This window comes from Bos grunniens, chromosome 11 (assembly GCF_055505025.1).
Source record: "Bos grunniens cultivar Pamir isolate PY7600 chromosome 11, Bosgru_T2T1.0, whole genome shotgun sequence".
NCBI lineage: Eukaryota > Metazoa > Chordata > Mammalia > Artiodactyla > Bovidae > Bos > Bos grunniens.
In genome coordinates, this window is record NC_141175.1 from 12,423,074 (window position 1) to 12,444,367 (window position 21,294).

Sequence of the window (21,294 nt, forward strand, 5' to 3'; positions counted from 1 at the left end):
GTCTCTCCACCCACCCTACCCTCGCTGCAGGCCCCTCTTGCTGGCTCCGGGCTGGTTTCGGGGATTGGAGATTATGTGTTGAGCATGGCCCCTGTTCCTGAGGTCCCTGTGACTACATGGCACTTGGTGCTGTCACCTTGGGGAGGCCCCTGACAGGGGCACAAGGTCCAGGGTGCCGTCAAGCCTGAGGCCTCCCGCTCCCATTCTCTGACGCTGTAAGGACAGGCAAGATGCTGGCCACCCACCGGCTGGGGATACAAGGCGGTCGCCCTCCTCAGGCTGTCCCGAGCAGCCGGGAGGAGCCGAGGGGAAGGCTGTGTCCCGCGGCCCCCGGCACGTACCGCGGTGCATGACCCGGCGGGAGTGCATGTGCTCCACGGCACTGCAGAGCTGCACGAAGTACTTCCACACGGTCCTCTCCGGGATGAGCCGCTTCTGCTTCTTGAAGTACTGCGGAGGGGTAGACAGACACACGGACAGGCTTGGGTGACGAGCCTGGGAGTGCCGCTGTAGGGTCCCGGCTCCAGGGGTCACGTGTCCACCCCCAGCACCAGCATGGGGCTCCCTGAAGGCGGGGCTGGCCTGGACACAGGGGCTGTTCTGATGGCTTCGCTGAAGGGATGCTGGGACCACATCTTGAAGGCTGCTCTCTATGACCCTCTACCTGGAGTCTCCTGGACACACGTCCATCTCCTCCCACACTGCCCGACAGGGATTAGTTCCTTGCAGAAGTGACTGGGGTGGGCTCTCTGCCCTGGGCCTGGCCCAGCCCAGGATGGGGGCACCCAAGACCTGCTTGGTGCTTAAATCCCAGCTCCCTTCCTGGGAGCCAGCACATGTAACCATGAACAAGCATGGCAAGGACCTCCAGGAAGCGGGCCTGACAGTCTCAAATGGACCTTCCAGTTTCAACAGGCACAACCTACTTTGTTGCCTGGGAAATCATACTTAACACTGCAGAAAAAAAAAAGCAAAAAACAAAAGCCTAAAACTCAAAACCTACCCAGGCTGCACTGAGTGATCTGTAAGTAACCAAGGGTCCTGAAAGAGCTCAATCAACCAGGAACATGTCCTCGTCCACTGTTCAGATCAGCATCCCTCCAGGGGGATCTCCTGTGGGCCAGGCCCGTAGGGGTCGGGGACATAATTCACACACCCGTCATTTGGAACCTAGTTTCTGTTCACTTAGAGCAACCATCTTTTCCCAAAGCAGCCAGAGGTGAAGACTTGGCAGCCAGACCGGCACAGGGAAGACCCAGGACACTCGCAGCCTGAGGCAGGAGGTGGGACCCGAGCTAACCTCTGCTAAGCACCTGCCATGTGCAGCCTCTGTGCTGAGCCCCACAGTGATGGCTGCACCCATCTCACAGATGGGGAAACTGAGGGCCACACGGGAGCAGTAAGGGGCAGAGTTACAACAGCTCAACCTGGGAAGCCCAAGCTCTTTACCCACTTCTAATGGTACCAGTAACCACCTGATGAAGGCCCAAGGTCAGAGAGGTTCAGGAACTTGCCCAGGGTCATCCAGCAGGGGCGGCAGAGCTGGAACCAGACGTGGACACCTCCAACCTTGGGACAGTCATAGTGGGAAGCCCCTGGACTGGCTCTAAAGCCCCATGAGGCTCTTCTAAGGCTCCATTCTGGGAGGGGACCTCATGAGTCAGCTGCCCCTGGCTCCCGGCACAGAGCTCCCCCAGGACCACCTCAGGCCTCCACAGTGGGCCGCACTGCGGTGTTATTTGTACCCTAATGTTAGCTAATCCTCATTATAGCATTTAAATGGGGATGTGCGCGGCTGTGCATGGTGATTTTCTAAATGTCACGTCCTATTGGTACGGGTGACATTTAGCGGGAAGGCGCGGAGTCTCTGGTGGGTTCTGGGGTGGCAGCAGCTCCGGCTTCACCATCCATCGTAAATAACGCCGGCACGTGGCCATGGCGGTGCTGCTTGGCTCTGGAGGCTGGGGGCCTTTGGGACAGAGGGTCTGCTGGCCAGCCGCCTCCCTGTCAGGCCAGGACTCAGTGTGGCCCCAGGCTGAGCCCTGCCTAGGCCCCTGTTCCCTCCAAAAGCCAGAGGCAGCTAGAGAGAAGGAAAGGCCGGAGAAACAGCTGCTCCCAGGCCCTGAGCACTATGCTGGGTCCATTACAGATGGGAAACTGAGGTACAGGGAGCTGCCCAGGTCATCCCGCAGGTGTGTCTGACCCTGGGCCCGGGGTCTTCCTACTGCCCTGCCTTGCCTGTCTGAGCTGCTCTGCCTGCAGGGCCACAAACTCAGCAGGGGAAGGGGAGGGTGAGGGGCCCTTGACAGAGGGAGGGAGGTGCCAGGCCATGTGAGGAGGAGGGCTCCTGAGACAGAAGGGCCTGAAGCACCTGGAAGCTGGGCCACCGCCCCAGAAACCAAGGGTGTGAATAACCGACTTGAACCCTGAGTCAGGGTTGGCCCAGGGGAAGCCGGGGTGAGGGGAGGCACCACCCCAGGCCAGGTACAAAGGATGCTGGATGCCACCATGCCTCCCTCCTGTCTCTTCTGGCTGGAAGGAGCTTGCATCCAGGCCCTGCAGCTCCCACGCAGCCCTCCCCGATGAGGCCCCCACAACAGCGGTGGAAACTGAGGTTCAGGAAGGGGAGGGATCTATAATTTCCCCAGCACCCCCAACTCCCCATTGTCTGACTCCAGCCCCCTCCATGAGCTGAGAGGCTGTGAGGGGGTCTGAGGGCCACAGGGGCTGACAGGGTGCAGCACCCTGACCAGACAAAAGTGCTTTGTGGACCCTGGGCTTCCATCCCTCTGGGCTCTGGCACAAGCTGCTCTGCCTCTAGGCTGCAGGTCTCCCCTCGGGTATCTGCTAACATGCCACCTCCTCCAGGAAGCCTTCCCTGCTAACGTGTCACTTCCTCCAGGAAGCCTTCCCTGGCTCCCACAGACCCTGAACTTGGCTTGTTCACTGCTGCTCATGACTGCTCGTTCACAGCTCTGCTCTCCCATCAGAAGGCAAGCTCTCTGAGGGCCGCGCCTAGGCCAGCAGCATGGGGGTGGGCACAGAGCAGGTCTGGATGCATGGTGTTCAGGGAGAGAACGACACAGGAAGGAGAAAAAGAGTGGGGGGAGCGGGGGAGAAGTGAGATGTGAAACAGCACATCTGTTTCCACCAGGGATCTGCGTGGAGATTAACATCCCTGCAAACCCATTAATATGTCAATGAAAGTATAAAAGCAGGTGATAACAGCTCAAGTAATGCTGCTTCCCAGAAATGCCCCTATTCCTAGGAGCCAAATTTCAGAAGAGCAGGCACCGAGCAATCATTCAATCCCCAGTGCCTGGTGGGAAAGACAGAGCAGGGTGGGGGCTCGGGCATGGCCCAGCCCGGCTTAGGGACAGACTGGGCTCGGGGGAGGAGTGATGCAGGCCCACCAACACGGTCTGTGGATGAGGGTCCAGCCAGCCGGGGAGCGACGACCTTGAAGGAGGCAGGGTGAGTGGAGCTGAGCGTGCTGGCCCAGGGATCCCACTTAGAGACTGTGCTACCCCACGCAGGTGACAAAACCTCTCTGAGCCTCACTATTTAAGGGTAGTGTGGACTCAGTGAGTGAGGCATACACGCAGCACGGCTGTGGCCTGCAGTGGGTGCCCCATCGGTGGAGCTGTGAAGGTCCCCGTGTCCAGGCTCAGGCGGACCCAGTTCTGGGCTCAAGGCGGGGCGGGGGGGAGGTGAACGGGCAGTCTGGGGGCTGCCTGTGGGACTTGGCAGGTTGCTCAAAATCTCTGAGATCCCTGACCTCGGCCATTATATGGGAAGGAAGATGTCTCACAAGGGCTGAGGGGCTCAGGAAGGTCCCCTGGGGATGATGCCACCGGAGGGCCACTGGAAGCAGAGACCTGGGTCACTGGCACGGGTCTGTGCCCATGCTGCTGGGGATCCTCAGGTAACTCTTCCAACCTCTCTGGGCTTAGTTTTCCCGTCTATAAAATGAGGCAGAAGACACTTTCCCAGATTCTGAGACCTGGGGTCTGACCTACAGGGGGTTATGCCCCATCCCTTCTGCGAAGCAAAAGTGGCCATGAGCCCATGGGTGGGCTGGGGTGGTGAGGGACCCCAGATGGGTCTTTTCTGCCCGTGGCTGACCCTCTCCCAGCAAGTGTGGATGGGACCATAACTGAGGCCTCTGGGCATCAGCAAGGGGGGACGGGGGGCGAGTGTCCTTGAGTAGCTGCCTCTACCTGAGACCAGAGCACTGGGGGATCTGGGCTGAGGTGGGGGGGCACCTGACCTGGGCAGCACCACGAGACCCAGCTCTCCCGCCAGGCACCCTCACCTTGATCATCTGTGATAGGTCGCCCGCGTCCGCCAGCTCCAGCACAATGTTCAGTTCATTGTCCTCGATGAATGAATCCAAATACTTGATGATGTTTGGATGGTTCAGTTGCTGCCCAAACAGAGAAAAAGAGGGAGATGGAGCCAGTGAGAGATGATACAGTTGGAGAGGCGAGTATCTGGGGGGAATGGCCTGCAGACCTGGGTGACACGGGGAAAGCCATTTTGCATCCCTGAGCCTCAGTGTCCCCTCTGTAAAATGGGCATAATCTTTTGCAGAGAAGCTGTGAAAATTACACAGGCTGATACCCCTGAAATATCTACATGGTGACCACTCGCAGCTAAGACTCAACAGACACTGTGGAAATGACCCTTTTCTCCCTCCTCTTCATCATCACATCCACCCAGGCCCCTCCAGGGTAGGGCCAGACCCCCACCACTCCACCTCTGTACTCAGTGGTCCTGGAATACTTGGAAGTGTCCACCTCCTTCCTTCTTCCTTCCCACTTTCTCAGTTTCTGACCCACCCTTTGTGAAATCTTGAGAAAACATCATTCCTGGTGTGAGAGCTGCCCTGAGCACGGTGCTCAGTAATGAAGCCCTGATTCTGGCCTGATCACCGTGGCCTGTGTGATTGCTGGACAGGACCGCACCCCCACTGGCCGGAAGTCAGCCCCTGCTTGGCTGACAGGAGACCCTGGCATTCCTTATAACTGAAACTATACTGAAATGACTCCAGGATCTAGGGAAGGCAGAGGGACTCAAATATTCCGCCACAGTAAGGTCAGCCGGTCCAGCGGGGGTCCCACCCAGAGGCCACTTGAAAGCACATTTTCCCAAAGGCCCAGAAGGTGCGGCGTGAGGGGCACGTATCTATGCTGTGCGTCACTGTCCTGCCCCGCCTGGCAGCCTCTCACTGGTCCTGGCGCGAACAGCATGAACGATGCCGCGCAGTGGCCCCTCTGAGGACCGCGCTTCTTTCTGCATTGTAGGAAACATCCCGTGCCCTGGCACCTCCTGTTGACTTCCCACAGGCAGGCTGGAGAGGTGGGTCACGTTCTGCAAAGGGGCTGGCCTGGTGGCAGAGGTTATAACCATGGCAACGGGGGCTGCCTCTGACCAGATGCTACACTGAGTCCTTCCAATGCATCTTCTCACTAATTCCACGACAACACCTCTGAAGACAGCATTCTCGTCATCAACCCCTTAGACAGATGAGAAAACCAAGGCCCCAAGTGGTCAGCAGCTTACCCACGGCCCCAGAGCTAGTGAGCAAGGGACGTATCTGCCTGCAAAGCCCGCAGCTGACCACGCTCAGTGGCAATGCAGCCTGGGGGAGGGTCAGAGACCCCACACCAGGCAGGCCCAGGTCATGTCACCTGGGGCAGCCTCACCGAAGAGGCTGTGGTCACTCAGTTCTGAGCCCAAGAACCAAACAGGCTGGCTTGGTGTGCACACGTGTACAATCCCTTACTCATGTGAGCAGCACACATGTGTTCTTGGCCACGAGTAGGGCGACAGGGGTGTGTGATCCAGACAGCCACTCCCCAGGGCTGGGGAATCAGTTTCAGGGATCACAACTGGGTCCAAAGTTAATCATTTAGTAAAACTTTCAAAATGTTATCTGAAGAGTATTTTAGGACCTGTGATGGCTGGAGTTAAGGATACCTCCCTACAAGCCTCTAGCCTCCCCCTTGGGACCCATCACAGCCAAGGGCCACCCCTGCGAGCATCCACAACTCCCATATGGCCACGACACCTCGCGCTCAGCCACTGCTGGGCCCCCTTCTTGTCCCCACGTTCAAGTCTCACATCCTGAATGTGGCATTCAAGTCCACCATGATCTGCACGCCCATCCATGCTGTCAGGGCTCCTGCAGCAGGCTTGTCTCAGCCTTCCAGATTCTGAGACCAGGCCCTGGGCCCTGCACGATTTCCCCGGCGCCCTTGGGTCTGCCAGCATCACCCGAAGGTCACCATCTGCCGCCTGTCTGTTCTCCCTCCTGCCTGGGAATCCCTGGGCGGTGGGGTGGCGGGGGAGGGTGCCATGGTTGACTGTACCAGTAGCCCACTTTACAGGAAGCTGCCAAGCAAGCTCTCTCTCTATGTGGGGACAGAGGACACCAAGTCAGTGCTGACTGTGTGCTCTCCTGTGCCAGGCCCTCTTCAGACACTACTTTATTTTTAAAAATTTTTCATTGATTTATTTTTTGGCCATGCCACGCTGCTTGCAGGATCTCAGTTCCTTAACCAGAGACTGAATCCAGGCCACGGAAATGAAATCCTGGAATCCTAACCACTAGGCCAGCAGGGAACTCCCCCGATACTATTTTATTTAATTCTCTCTATCTGCCCATATCCTGTAAGGCCGGCATTCTCACCATTGGGCTGATGGGCAAACTGAGGCTCAGGGAGGTTAAGTCATACGCTTAAGGCCGCACAGCTTGTAAACGAAGACATCAGCATTTGAATCCAGGATCCCGGGCCTCCAAAGCCCATCCCTTTTCTTCTCCTCCATCACCTCCTAATTCTCAGGTGGAATCCTGAACCTGAGATTCAGGGGAGGAGGGCAGAGCCCCAGGGAGAGCCACCCCTAGACCAGGGAAATAGGTCTAGTCCAGAAAGTTCTGTCATCTCTGACTCTCAGGAGACCAGAGGGGAATCCAGCAGGAAGGGGGAAAGGATGACCATAGACACCATCCACCACCACCACCCCTCGCCCTGGACGGGCCCTGCAGGTCTGTCCTTCACACAACCCTGTGCAGCTCCGGTGGAACCAAGGACTTCTGCTCACAGAGGGGCAGGCACATCAGCTACTCCCGGGGGACCCATCCCCAGTTGTGCATCCTGCCTCCTCCCTGTTGGAGGCCTGGCTAGAGTCCAACAGGTGGACACCTCAGGGGCCCCGAGCTCCTCTAGCTCCCAGAACCCGGGGACCCGTGCTCGGCTGTTAATTCTGCCCAGTGCCCCAGACTGGCTCGGCTCTGTCTCCCTGGCACAGAGCATCTCCTGGAGGGAGCACGAGAACGGGAGAGAAGAAGAGAACGCACCTGGCTGAATATTCAGACGTGCGTGCCACCGCATGGAAATACAAGGGCACGAGGCTGAGCGCAAAGATGGGATGAGACCGACAGGGAGACAGAGACAGACAAACCGCAGTCGGACCCAACACCCACCTCCGCTCCTTCCCCAACAGCCTGGTCCACGGCCGCCACATCCAGATCCGCAAGGGTCAAGGACAGCCAGTCTGGGGGCGCCGCGAGGACTGGGCAGAGGCGAGGCGGGTCCCCACTCAGCCACAGGAGGACAAACCAGCCGCTGCCCTCCTCCAAAGTACGTCGTTTCTGAATTTAAAGGGCTAAGGGGCTGTGATGGTCACGACATGGCCCAGCCTGGCCTAAGGAAGCGTGGGGCTCCTGCTCGGCCCAGGGCACTCACCTTCAGGAGGCCAATCTCCTTGACACAGTCCTGCCTGGCCTTGGCGTCCATCATCTCAAATATCTTGAGTGAGAGAAGACAGAGAAAGAGTGGTTAAAACCAGCACCCAGAGCCCCAGAGGGAGCACAAGGCCCGGGACCCCAGTCTGGGTTCTCACGCCTCCTTGCAGCGGGAACCCTGTAAGAACAATGGTTCAGATAACTGGGTGCCCATCACGTGCCAGGCACTGTGCTGACCAATTCCCACTCAATCATCTCAGCAGCTCCTATGAGGTGGGGGTTAATGCTGGCCAACTTACAGAGGAGGAGACTGAGGTCCAGAGAAGTCCTGTGACTTGCTAAGTTCATGCACCGGTAAGGGGTAGGACAGGAAACACCCTTGGAGCCTGAGTCTTCGCATCTATAAATGGGGCCAACAGCCTGACCTCACTGGGCAGTCATGTGGACCAAGTTTGAAGAAGGGGTATAGCATGCACCCCCTGATGCCCCCCAGGCCGTGTTCACTCCATGTGGGTCCTCCCAGCACATCCTAACTTATAGGAACAAACCGGAAGGCGACACTACAGCTGCCCGCCCGCAGAACCCATCCCAGCACTAAAAACCAACACAGAGAGAACCATGTGAGCCCATCCCTGGCAGACAAAGCGCAGAACATGGGCCTTTTCTGAACCGAGGAGCCTGTGTCCCCTCCAACCATCCCAGGCCACGTGTGCAGCACCCAGATCCACAAGGACAGAATCACACTGTCCGGCTTCAGGCGGGGCTTCCTCGCCCATCTCTCCACCTCGTCACTGTGTCTGAACTGCCTTCCCTCTCCTGAGCGTCCTCTGCCCAGCCAGTTAATCTCATTCTTTAAGGTAAATGAGCAAGTCGAGGGGCTGTGGAAGCCCTGCTGGAGGACTCAAGGCCATTTCCTGCAGAAAAGAGCCATTCAGAGGGGCCCAAAGGCTCTCACGAGCAGCCTCCTCCTTGGGCTTTGCTGCATAGAACGCATCTGCCTGACCCCACTCCTTCGATTAGAAGGGACTCAGAGGTCAGGCAGTAGCCCAGAGCTACCAGAGAGGGTCAGTTGGCTGCAGATCTGAGCCTCAGCTCCCACTTAGCTTCCCCCACCAGCCCTGGTAAGTTATTCACGTGTCTGCAGTTTTCCTCCTCCGAAAAATGGGGTGATAAATCCCCAATCCACAGAGCTGCTGTCAAGATTCTGTGAGCTCCAGCATAACGCAGTATACAGCAGGCACTCAGCATGTGCTCATCCTTGTTTTCCTTTATGGTTCACAGAGAGTTTTCGCAAAGACAAGGCCGCCTGATTCTCCCACAGCCCCATGAGTGAGGAGAGTGCCAGTTTCCCGGGTTTTTTGCAGGGGAGAGGCAGGACTAGCCCAGGGCCACAGTGTTCAGACACCAGCCGGCTCCTGCCGTGTGGTTCTGACCCCACGGCGCTGTTGGCTCACCTGCACCTTCTTCAGAGCCACTGTCTTCCTGTCCAGCAAGCAGGTGGCCTTGTACACCTCGCTGAACTGCCCTCGGCCAATCTTCTTCTCAATCTGGAAGTCGGCCAGTGAGCAGCGAAAAGACAGGGCGTTGGGGTGCCTCTGGAGGGGAAGGACAGAGGGCATCAGTGACCAGCCAGGCAGAGTGGACGGCTGAGACCTGGGGCGGGGTTTGGGGGTGGGTGCTACCCCTTCCCCAGCCCTGGCAACAGCCTTTCAGGGTGGAGGGACCCTGATCGCCCCCTTACTATCAAAGCCCCCTTCGCCCCTTGGCACTCTCCACACCAGCTCCCTTTGATCCCGACGATGCCCCTCTGCAGATCTGGGCTCCTTCACACACTTGTCTCCATCCCTCAGTATCGGATCACTTGTTCTTTGTTCGTTTCTGTCTCCACTCTCGAGGACCAGGGCCTCATCTGCCTTGGTCACTCCTGAATGCTTTCTGTCCCTGCTGGAGCCGGCCAGCAGAGCAGGTGCAATAAACATCTAAGGCAGCAACTAGCAAAGCCACACCGCCAAGGGGAGGGAGGTTCTGCGGGGTCCTGTCGGCCCCAGGGCTCCAGGACACACCCCCAACCCTTACCCTTCAAGTCACCCCACGAAGCAGCAACCTCCCCTCCCGGGGTAGCTTTCCCACCACAGAGATGGGAACACGCAGGTTAAACCCGCAGCCTGACACTCGGAGCCCATTCTTTGGATAAACTGTCCCCTTTATGGCAACATGAAGAATCTGGGCACCGTGATGACCCTCCAGGGGTCAGTGCTGAAGGCAATGATTAAGCTGCAGGACCTGCCCAGGATGGAGCCAAACAGGTGAGGCACAGTGGCCAGGTCCGCCCTCTGCCCAAAACACACCTGCAAAGGTGGTCTCAGGAAGAGGAGAGGAGGGGGAGCCACTGCTGGGCCCTGGAAGCGGGCGGGGGGGAAGGGCAGAGGAGGCCCCACGACAGCCTGGCAGGGTGGGCCCTCCCTCCTGCTACACCCCCACTCTCAGGTGGAGGATCACCCCCACTGAGGACCCTCCCCACTGGGTGGTGACATGAAGATGGGGTCTCTGTTGCTGCTGGATGAGTTGCACACAGTAGGTGTGCAGAAAGGTGTGCAGAGTTCCTTCAGGGGAACAGGGGTGGGGCAAGAAAGCCTGAGGGTCCACCCCCCACCCACAGCAGGGCAAGCCGCTGTATTTTCAGAAGTGGAAATGCCTCCTCCAGAGTTTGGCCAGAGCCTCTGAGAGGCCGAATGTCAGGAGTTCCCCTGTGCTGTGTTCTGGAACTCTCCCCACCAGGAATGCCAAGAGCAGACCAGTCATTCCTGGAGGAGCCCTGGGAACCCCCGTGTGACTGGCTGTGGAGCCCATCAGCCTGGGTCACTGGTTGGTGACCTTGGTGGTTACACAAGCCACCCTGAGCCTCGGTTTCCTGTCCGTAGGGTAAAAGAAGTAGGGTGGCTACAAGAATTCGGCAAGATTGCTAAGCCATGCACACAGTAAGTGCTTAGCGGTTGCAGCCATGTTACGGACAGGCTTGGGCGGGGCAGGAATGAGGAGGTTGGGGTTGGAGCCTGAGCGGCTACTCCCCACCTCTGCACCTGCCATGGCCCAGCTCTGCACCAAGGAAACCCTAACGGGCATCTTGTTGCCAGGACTGAGAGATGGAACTCAGCTTTGCAGCTTGCAATCGCTGGGCCCACCCTGACTCAAGTCTCCAGGCATAATTACCTCCCCTGATGGGAGATTTTAAGACATTCTGCCTGGGGACCTGAGCAGGGGGGTAGGCTGGTGGAGGAGGAAGATGGTGCTCTCGCCCACCACCTGCTAGACTCTGCCAGGTAAGTTCTTTAGTCTCAGCAATGGACCTACCTGCACACCCAGTGTCCACCTAAGAGGAGCAGCATGCGTTTACTAAGCATGTGCTATGTGCCAGGCACTGTGCATGTAGCTTCCCGGGACCCTGTGAGCAGACGTCACTGCGACTCCATTCAGGAAACAGGCTCAGAGGGGAGGCTCCAGACCCTACCGCGAGTAACACCGGGGATTTGAACCAGGACAGGATACTCCCTTCACCCTGTACATGTTACCACCCAACTCTGCTTTCCTGTCAAGACCCTGTGACTAGTCAGGCCTCCCAGCTTCAGCCTCCTGAGCCCCACCTGTGCCCCCACCATGGGCCTCCACCTTAGTCCCCTCTGTGCCCCCTGAACTGGGGCTCTGACCTGCCAAGCAGGTGCCTGGGCATGTGTGTCAAAGGACACAACGAAATGCGCTCAAAACAGCCGGGAGCAGGAGGGACTCTGTGACCCGGCCACTGTCACTTCTGTGGGCACAGCTGAAACCACGCCCCCCAGAAGGCAACGCTCTGGGCCCCTGGAGGAACCACACGTGGTCAGGACAATAGCGCCACGCCATCTCGTGTGTTCGGCACCGACCATGCATCTGCTGGTGTCCTAGGTGATGAGACAGGTTTAACGACTGAAGTCCCCTAACAGCTTGTAAAACAAGGCTTATCGGTCCCACTTTATGATTAAGGACACTGAGGCACAGCCAGGCAATGGGAGCTGGGACTTGAACTCCCAGATGACGGAAAGCCAGGCACGCTGTCCGGCGACATGGGGCAGGGTCTCTCTGCCCCACCTGTTTCCCTAGGGACAGTGAGGGTCTGGAGGGCGTGCTCTCTAAGGGTCCTACTTCTACCAACGCAGAGTGATGAGTGGCCAGAGTCCCTGGCACTTTCTACCCACCTTAAGGACATTCCCCAGAGGCCATGTGGTCCAGCTCCACGGCTGAAAGCTCCCAAAGGATAGGGACCTCCCAGCCAGCCTGGCTGACGGCCCTGCACTTCTGAATATGCGATGACCCAGATTTGCATTTCCTATCACAACCCATCCAACCTAATTAGAGGAAGGCTCCAGGAGGGGGCAGGTTACCCAGGGGGCAGTGCAGCATGAGGGGGCTTGGGGGCTGCTGCCACCCCCACTGGGGTCAGGACAGGGCCTTGTCCCTGAGGGGACCCCTGCTCAGGCAGGGGTCACTACGGGACGCAGGGCTTCTGGGGGTGCAGCTGCCTGAGCCAGCAGAGTCCTGACCCCAATTTAACTCAGGGACTCAGAGCAGAAAAGGAACAGCTGAACTGAGTTCTTGCCCCCAAAGGCCAGGCCTCTTCCTGCTGCCACCTACCTCCTGGGTGGGCCCCCGGCAAGTTCCTGCAGGGGAGAGAGGTGGGCCATGATGGGGATGTTAGAAACCCAGCCCCAGGACCTCCAGGAGAAGAGGGTCTGGGAGCTCTAAGCTGCTGGGCAAAGACAGGGCTGGCCCCAAACAGCCCACACGACGGCGGGGCCGACAGTCACCCCTCCTGACGGCCTTTCTGAAAATGGCTGATCTAATACTGTCCCATTACATCGGGGACCCCACTCTGCCTCCTAGGGAAAATACACACAACCCCAGGGCCCAGGGTAGCAGAGAGGTGACTGCCACTCTGGCCCAGTCCGCCGAAATGCTGACACTGGGGCCTGGAGGCCTGGGTTCAAGTCCTGGCTCTGCTACTTCCTAGCAAGCCCTCTGGGCCTCAGTTTCCTCATCTGTCCAGCTGGGATCTGTTGGACAACCATCATCTGTCCAACCGTCATCTAGTTCTTTGTCCTTGGCAAACAGCCCTGGGTGACTGATGGAAGGACAGTCAACTCAGAGGCTGCAGGTATATCCACCTCACCCCTTTGCTGTAGCCAGAGGATGTCAGGTAAATGACCTCTCTGAGCCTCAGTTTCTTCATCTGTGAAATGGGGCTATGAAGACTTATTTAAGTGAGATGAGGGTTGTCCAACAACCCTCCGGAGGGCTGTTGGGGGTTAAATAATTAATGAGTGAACACTTAGAAGAGGGCCCGATACTAAGGAAATGCTGCATATTTGGTGTTATTATCATGTTTGTTGCTATTATTACTGTTGGTTTGGCACTGCAGAATGTCTGGAGGAATGCAGACTTCCCAGAGGCTGGGGAGAAACAAAGGCAGGGTGTGCACAGTGCCCAGCCAGGTGGGAGTCTGGCCCAGGGAATAAACAGGGAACTGTCAGCTGGCGTTATCAATACCACTTGCATTCCCATTCCAATATGCGCTAAGCATATTCCTAGCTCCGGATTCTCTTGCTATAAAAAGTAAAATGTATTTTAAAATGCAAGACCAAGATCAATGACATCCCGTTTCCTTAGCACCCATGGTGCTGGGTGTTTAAAGTACACCATCTCACTTAAATAGGTCTTCATAGCCCCATTTCACATATGAGGAAACTGAGGCTCAGAGAGGTCATTTACCCGACATCCTCTGGCTACAGTAAAGGGGTGAGATGGATGTACCTGCAGCCTCTGACTTGACTGTCCTTCCATCAGTCACTCAGAGCTGTTTGCCAAGGACAAAGAACTAGATGACAGGCTTGCCCCCCTTTCTAGGCTGTGCTGTGGGCACCAGAGGCCATTTCTGACTATTCATCCCCCTTCCCCATGGTGGGAGCCCCTTAGTTCTCCCCCAAAGGTAGAAGAGATGGGGTGGAGGGACAGGGAGGTGGCAGTGGGCCTGAGAGGGGGCACTAATGATCTCAGAGAGGAGGAACCCCTGGGAACAACTCCTTGGGCAGCAGGAGGAATCTGGTGGGGTCACGAGTCAAGGACATGGCCAAGGTCCTGAGTCACTTCTAGCCCGGACCCCAGTCTCCCAAGAGATGGGAGGACAACATCAGACAAACAGCAGGGGGACCTGGTGTCTTGGGCCACTCCAGGATACCGCCACCCCAGAAAGCTTGGTGAAACCTAGCTCTCTTTCCCAAGTCAGATCAAATTAGGCCACAAACACCCTTCACCCTGTGTTAATTTGAGTTTAAAATGTTTGAACCACGGTAAGCCTCAGCCATCGACAAATCCTTTAAAAAAAAAAACAGGAGCATAAAATCACATATTAAAAGAATAAAAATGCATCCGCCCAATTAATTTTCTGAAATCTCATTAAAAAATTTAGCCTGACTAAGTCAGACTTCTGACCTGAATTTTAATCATCTTTACACTGGATGGGTCTTTTTTCCCTGATATTTGCAATGCATCATTAATTTTAAGGCAACCGCTTCTACGATTTTAAAAAGCACACTTCATCAGAATGACATTTCCTGTAAACGAACTTCACCTTTAAAGACATCTGACATTGTGTGCCGGGAACTTCTAATGGATTCAGTGTATGTGTATACAGCGATGTGTTTTAAATCTGCCTGGCACAAAAGAAGGGCGCGATTTACAGAGAGTCCATATTGTCAGACTCTTTATGAGGCCAGACCCACTCAGCTCTTCATGGTCTGGCTAATTTCGTACCTGAAGCCAGCCTCCCCTCCTGCAGCCCGAGTGGCGAGAAGGGCTCTGTGTGGCCACCAGACTTGGAGTCACTGCTGGCTTTCCCTTCGGTAGCAAGACGGACAACTTACCACACATCTCGATTTCCTCCCCTGCAGAGAGGAGTTTTAAATAAGATCTCCTCCTCTGGCTTGGTAGGAGGATGGAATGAGGTAAGTGCCAGGCATTGCAATGTAGGTACAACCACCACCAAGACTGTCTCAACTTGGAAGTCTGTCTACACTCAGCTCTGTGCCATCGGCTCATGGGAACGGTGAGCAAGAAGCCTGAACATCTAGACGCCTGATGACAAAACCTAACATCATCTCGGCTGTGGCGGCGCCCCCAGGATGAGCCTCACAAACCAAGCTCTGGGAAGGCTGAGCTTAAACACACGGATGAGAGAATTTGGAACCGGCTCCAACAACTAACAAGCAAAGACTTGAAGGGAAACAAACCATGAAAAGCATCAGCTCCCACGCCAGCAGGCTGGCCACGTCCTCGACCTCCTTCTCCCCCTCATCCCTTCAGTTACTGCTGGAAGTCTCTGGAATCTTCCCTCCTCGTGTCCAGCCCATTTAAGGTCAAAGCATCATGTGACCTCCTATTTTCACCTGACTCATGACCAGCTACCAGGGACCTAAAACCCCAACCCCTTAAAAAATAAAAAAAAATTAAAAAAACCCCAACCCCTTGTCAATTTAAATCCATAACAGGCTTCCTGTTTGCTGCAGGTACAGTGCCAAATGACAGCGTGGATTCCAGACCTTTCATAAGCATCTGCTGTGCTACTTTACCTAAGCACAGGTATTTAAATGCTTATCTAACCCGATTGATCCTGCACCTTCAGCTTGGGTTCTTTCTTCTTCCTGAACATCGCCTCTCCCTGTCATACCCCAAACTCCTGATCAACATCAGCCCACATGTCATCTCCTTTCTAGAGCTTTCCTTATCAACCCTGATCCCTGGGGCAAAACAAGCCACCCCATTCTCCAGGCTCCCTCTGCATCAGTTCATCCCTCCCTGGGAGCCTTTCCTCTACACGGTCTTTATCTACTTATGTGAAGGGCTCCCCAGCAGACCCAAGGCAGAAAGGAGACAAGCTCTCGCTGAATTTATAACACTTGGCAAACACTTCTTGAATTTTAATGGCCATTAATATTTGATCATTAAATCTTATCTACCACTATTGCTTTAGGAAGATTTTCATGAAGATTGTGGTGCCATGCGGAACTAGTGACAGCTGTCCCCATCCCCTGAACATACGCACATTCCTCTCTCCGAACAGTGACGAATATAACTGAACTTGGCATGTCCCAAGCAGGTTTGCAAAGACTTTCCAGAATGGAAGACACATTAACTGAGGCTTTCTCAGACAAGAACACCTTTCTCCTTCTTGGAAATTCATATGGTTCTTAATGGGTCAGCTCAGCCTTGCATTTCTTTCCTGATGAAAATGCTCTGAAGCAAACCGGTAAAAATCATAAACCAAAGGGGCATTTTAAGCTGTTTCTCAACTCCATTCATTCATTCGTTTGAAACCTCCATAAAAGCAAGCATGTTCAGCTTCTCCAAGTCTATATGAATTTCACATAAAATTCTACCCGGTTCAGCAAACTTATTTTCATAGGCTGACAGCACCCAGAGCTAGAAAGCTCCTTCAGATGAACAAACCACTAGCCTTGGACACAGAAGGTTAACAAAAGTCAGAGTTTGCATGCTAACTAAATTGTTTTTTCTACACTGGGGATATTTCCAGCCCTGGGCTGTTGAGCTGTGAAAACTAAAATGATTTTTAGAATATAAGAGTAAGATCAATCACATACCATTTCCTTAACACCCACAATGCTGAATACCATGTTGGGTGTTTAAAACATATCATCTCACTCTGTGGCCCCATTTTACAGAAGAAGAAACTGAGGCTCAGAGAGGTCATTTACCCAATGTCACCTGGCTAGTGAGGGAATAGAGTGAGGAACCACATCCTGCCTGGTCCAGAGCACAGCATTCTTGCCATCATGCAGTCTGGCTCTTTTCTCTAAGGTGACTTCAGGGAAACAGCAGTGCCTCCTGCCATAAAGGAAAATGCCTGTGCCATCAATTTGAGGTGTTTCTATGTCCTGAAACAGACAAGATTCAAGCCATGATCTCTCCCCAGACAGTGTTTAAAGACCAGTGCTCTATGAGATGAGGGGAGACAGAGTGCTTGACTTTTTTCATTCCAGCCCCACCCTGCAGCAGCCCCAGCGTCAATGTGGCTGCGCCCCAGTTCCGCAGACCTGGCCAGATACTGGTGGACCGGGGGCACCTTTCCCGCCAGCCGCTTGCCAATGCTGAGTAATCATATCTAATTACACTTAACTACGTCATTACCCACTCCAACATGTGCAAAGAGACACCCGGACGGTGCTGCCACCGCAGCCCACCACCTCCTCGCCTTGTTCATGAAATAATTACAGGCCTCTCTGCTCTGCCAAATGAGGCTGTAATTAACCCTAATTGCTCAAAATGCAACTGGCTAATTCTGGGAGATTAATCAAGGGGGACTCAATTGTTAGTGAATGACTTAATGTGACAAATTGCTACATTACCCGAGGAGGCCCGCTGCCCCCAGCCACTGGGGAAGTGTCCTGGTGGACCCTGGACCAGCAGTGTCTATGGGCTTCCCAGCTTTCTGGGACCTGCCTCCTCACATTTCACTGAGAAAATGGGCCCCTACATCCCAGCCGGTGCCTGGGATGGGAGGATGAGCAGCACGGTTGCCTGTGGACCTCCTGTGTGCACACACATGCAGTTTGTACTTCACACGTCACCTCTGTGAATCTACAGAGGTGCACCTTTCCTTGGGCTGATTAGTCTCACACCAGGAAGCACAGCGGAATAAGAGCTCAGGTACAGGAGAAGGACTTCAGACTCACCTTGCTGCCTTGGCCAGGCACCTTTGGGCAGTGCAGAACCTGTACAACTGTACATGGCAACCCTGCCCAAGAAGGTCAAACACCAGTCCACCTGGAGTCTTCCAACAAAACTAGGCAGTTAGAAGCTGTGACAATCCTAACAAGACTCAGGAAGGTGGCTCTCTCTGAATCTCCTCCTGATTTAGGTCTCATAGGCCTGGGACAAAAGCCAACCCTCAACAATTACTTTTCATCACTCCAGGCTGCCCACAGCACCCAACAGCATCTGGCACTGGCCAGTCTGTCCAGCCAAGCTCTTTGTCCCCCTTTTAGGTCTCTGCAAGCCACTTCCTCCAGGAGGCCTCTCTGGTTCCCTAGTTTAGACCACATGCCTTGTTGGAGTTCCATGGCCCCCAGTTTCTTCTGCTTTCTTTCTTGTCTTTCTCTCCCGTGAGGCTGTGTGCTCCCTAAAAGCAGACCTGGCTCTGTTAGCACACGACCGTGTCCTGGGTGGATGCATGCAGCTCACGAACTTGGCAGGTGAAGCCCCACCCAGGAGATTCTGTCTACGAAGGGAGGCAGACCTGAGAGGCAGTGTTCCAGTACATGCGATCGTGGCCCTGACCCAGCGCCTGTGCACAGGTCTGGGCGCAGCACAGAGCAGGGAGGGGAACAGGAAGGCTCCTCAGGGGCAGCGGCATTTGGACTGAGGCCTGGAGGAGTCGAGGAGGGCACCCTAGGGAAAGGTGCAACGTGAAAGGTGTGGGGTGTGCGGGCAGCCCAGAATCCCAGAAGCCACTTTCTGAAAAGCTGCGAAAGGCTGCCTGGCTCTCCAAAGTTCTACACAGAGGGTAGGTGGGGCAGGTGGAAGGGAACCAGTGTCCCTGAAACTCTGCTGCCTCCAGACAAAGAGGCTCCCCTCCCCGTAGGGAGGGCCAGAGCACAGCTGAGACCAGAAAGGAGGAGCCCGGCTCAGTCAGGAAGCACATTCTGATCCCAGGTGCGCCCCGCCTGTTCCCCTGCGCCCCTCACTCTGCCCAGGCCTCCAGGACTCCCTCTACGTCTGTCCTTCTAACCAGCGTTGATCCCTCTGAAATAAAGCCCTTCCGTTCACATGGAAACCCCAGGGGCAGGTCCAATGCCAGGCGTCCCAGCCCAGAGGGCATCTGTGAGTGTGGCTGACAGGTGGAGGACTGAACAATCAGGCAGTGACTCTGCCTCCATAACGGGAAGCCTTCAAGGTGTCTGGGGGTTGCTGAGGGGCTTCCTCCTGTGGCCGGGATGAAGCAGCCTCAGGGATCAGTGATCCTCCCAGACTCTCCGATGCACTGCAAATGATGGAGAAGGGCTTACCTGTGGGTCAGGAGGGTGCGCGGGCCCCAGGGTGTGGCAGAGGTTGTTTGGGTTCCCTCCATGGGGCATGTGGCTGGGCTGTCCTGCCATCCTGCATGCCAGCCTCGCGAGGGCACGGGCTGCAACAGAAAATGAGGGCTTTCTTACACACAGGCCTGTGCACCTTCACTTGCCCCCTTTTACAGATGTGCAGGCTGAGGGGCTGAGCTGTCGGGTAACTTGCCCATGGTGATGTGGCTCGGAAGTGGCAGCGCTGGGGCGTGACAGCCTGCGTGACACACCTCCCTCCATCACGCTGTCCCGACCAGGCTGCTAGGATCAGCCCCGCTGGATAGAGGTGGAAGCAGGCTCTGAGCCGGGAAAAGCCCAAAGGTGGCCTGCCAGCCAGCAAGAGAGGCACCATATTCAACACCACATGGGCCAGACTCCATAGCCTGTTCTTTCCACATCACTGTCCCCCAGGCCTGACCTCCATCCTCACCCCATACAATCCCCGTTGGCAACTTAGTGGCCAAGAGAGACCGACCCTGAGTCAGACTGCAAGTCTCAAATCAAGAAGGACCGCCCGTCCCCATCCTTGCTGGGCCCTGGCACTCCAGACACCGGGAAGGCCGAGGGTCCCACTCACAGTCCTGTACAAACCTCCAGGCAGAGGCAGAGCCCTCGGCACACGGGAGCAGCTCCCTCAACCTCCAGGGCTGGTGTAGCCACATCAGAAGCCCCCTCAGAGAGGAGAGGCAAGGATGCCAGCCACCAGTTGCCATAGTAACCGCAGTAGCTGTCCGTGATGAAGCACCTGTCGTGTGCCCAGGCCTGAGCTGAAGGCCATCTCAGTATCACTCCCAGCAGACAGGCATGGCCTGGGTAGGACCCAGGCCCAGGCACACAGAAGAGGCTGTACAGCCCCTTTTCCTCCTCAGGAGGAAAGCCCTCCACTCAAGCAGCAGCATTTCTGCAGCACCTAACGCAGTGTCCAGGGCCAGGCCGGGGCTCCCACGGGACACCTGGAAGATGGGGTGCAGAGCAGGCAAGTGACGAGCACCCCCAACTAGGCTGCTGCTCCTTCCACCAGGCATGGCCCTGGCATTCCCACGGGCACCTCTCCCTTGACCCACTCCAAACAGAACCCGGAAGGACTGGCCAGGCTACTGGAGCAGCACTGTTTACATCCTCTAAAGTGCTGGAGTCCCCATCCCCAGGAATCAGTGGCCAAGGGGCGAGTGTGCAAGCCCCTGGTCAGGACAACTCTGAGCTGTAGACACCCAAGCGGGGTGAGCTGGTCTAAAATAACACCCCCTGCTTGTCTGCTCCCCTACTCCCTCATGATTTCGCCCACATGGCCTCGTCTCAGCATCCACTTCTGGAGAACCCGAACCCGGACACCATCTTTCTCTCTGAACGGACCTTGCCTATCGCCACCTATGTGTAACTTGGTCATCCCTGGCCATCCCCACCAGTCGAAGTCCAAGCTGACAGGCTTCTGGTCCAGGGGGTCGGCAAGCCTGGCTGCATGTGTCTCCTGAGTGCACACATGCCCCACGTGAAGGGGGTGGTCTGGGCAGCGGGAAGGAACCCACACCGAACCCACCCCCCTCACAACTGAGGTTGGCACAGTCAGAGCCCTGCAGACCTGGTCACATGTTGCTCTTCCTTTCTCCCCACTGTAGTTTTTTCTGGCAGTCAACAAGCCAGCCCTCCCAGGCTCCGAGATGACTATGACACCTGTCAAAGTGTGGCCACCAAGCCCTGAATCACCCGCTGACCTTGACTCTTGGCCTCCCTGGCTCTGCCCTCCAAGAGCCTCCCTAGAATGTGCACAGTGCTGTCCAGTGCCCAACCTTCCTGTGTCCCCAGGACAGGCCCAGCTCCTCCCTCGCACCCCTCTCTTAGTAGATGGCAGGAAGCGAGGCCACGTGGGGCAGGGCACTGTCCATAGGTGGTGCCCACCTCAGCCAAGCAGGAAGTCTCGGGTGCTGAGACCCCCTGCCCAGTATGGCCTGGCCCGATGCTCTCCTCCCTGTGAAGTCACCAGTTTTGACCCCCACACATGGTAATTTGGGGCTTCCCTGGTGGCTCAGATGGTAAAGATTCTGCCTGCAATGAGGTAGACCTAGGCTTAATCTCTGGCTCGGGAAGATTCCCCTGGAGGAGGGAATGGCAACCCATTCCAGTATTCTTGCCTGGAGAATTCCAAGGACAGAGAAGCCTGGCGGGCTAGAGTCCATGGGGTCACAAAGAGTTGGACATGACTGAGCGACAAACATTATCAGTTTTCATTTTCATGGCATTTTATGATCTTCATCCTAATGTGTATGTGTAGACAGAGGTGGATCTCTCGATATCGCTCTCTGCTCATCTCTCTAATGAGAGTCCCTCAGAGGGTATTACAGGGTGTGCCTGTACTTCTGAAGTCTCTCCCACCCCCTTCCCCCTGCC

General features: G+C 55.9%; 1 protein-coding gene across 16 annotated transcripts in view; it reads right to left on the reverse strand.

Annotated features, from left to right (window-relative positions):
• NEK6 (NIMA related kinase 6) overlaps positions 1–21,294 on the reverse strand; it is an 86,321-nt gene that overhangs the window by 24,414 nt on the left and 40,613 nt on the right. For all 16 annotated transcript variants that reach the window (XM_086325265.1, XM_086325260.1, XM_086325255.1 and 13 more), the window contains 5 exons: positions 18,859–18,977; positions 9,205–9,345; positions 7,752–7,814; positions 4,316–4,426; positions 342–450 (listed from right to left, as the gene is read on the reverse strand). In XM_086325265.1, the coding sequence (XP_086181391.1) occupies positions 342–450; positions 4,316–4,426; positions 7,752–7,814; positions 9,205–9,345; positions 18,859–18,948 (514 nt within the window). In that variant the 5' untranslated portion in view covers positions 18,949–18,977. The remainder of the gene's footprint in view (positions 1–341; positions 451–4,315; positions 4,427–7,751; positions 7,815–9,204; positions 9,346–18,858; positions 18,978–21,294) is intronic.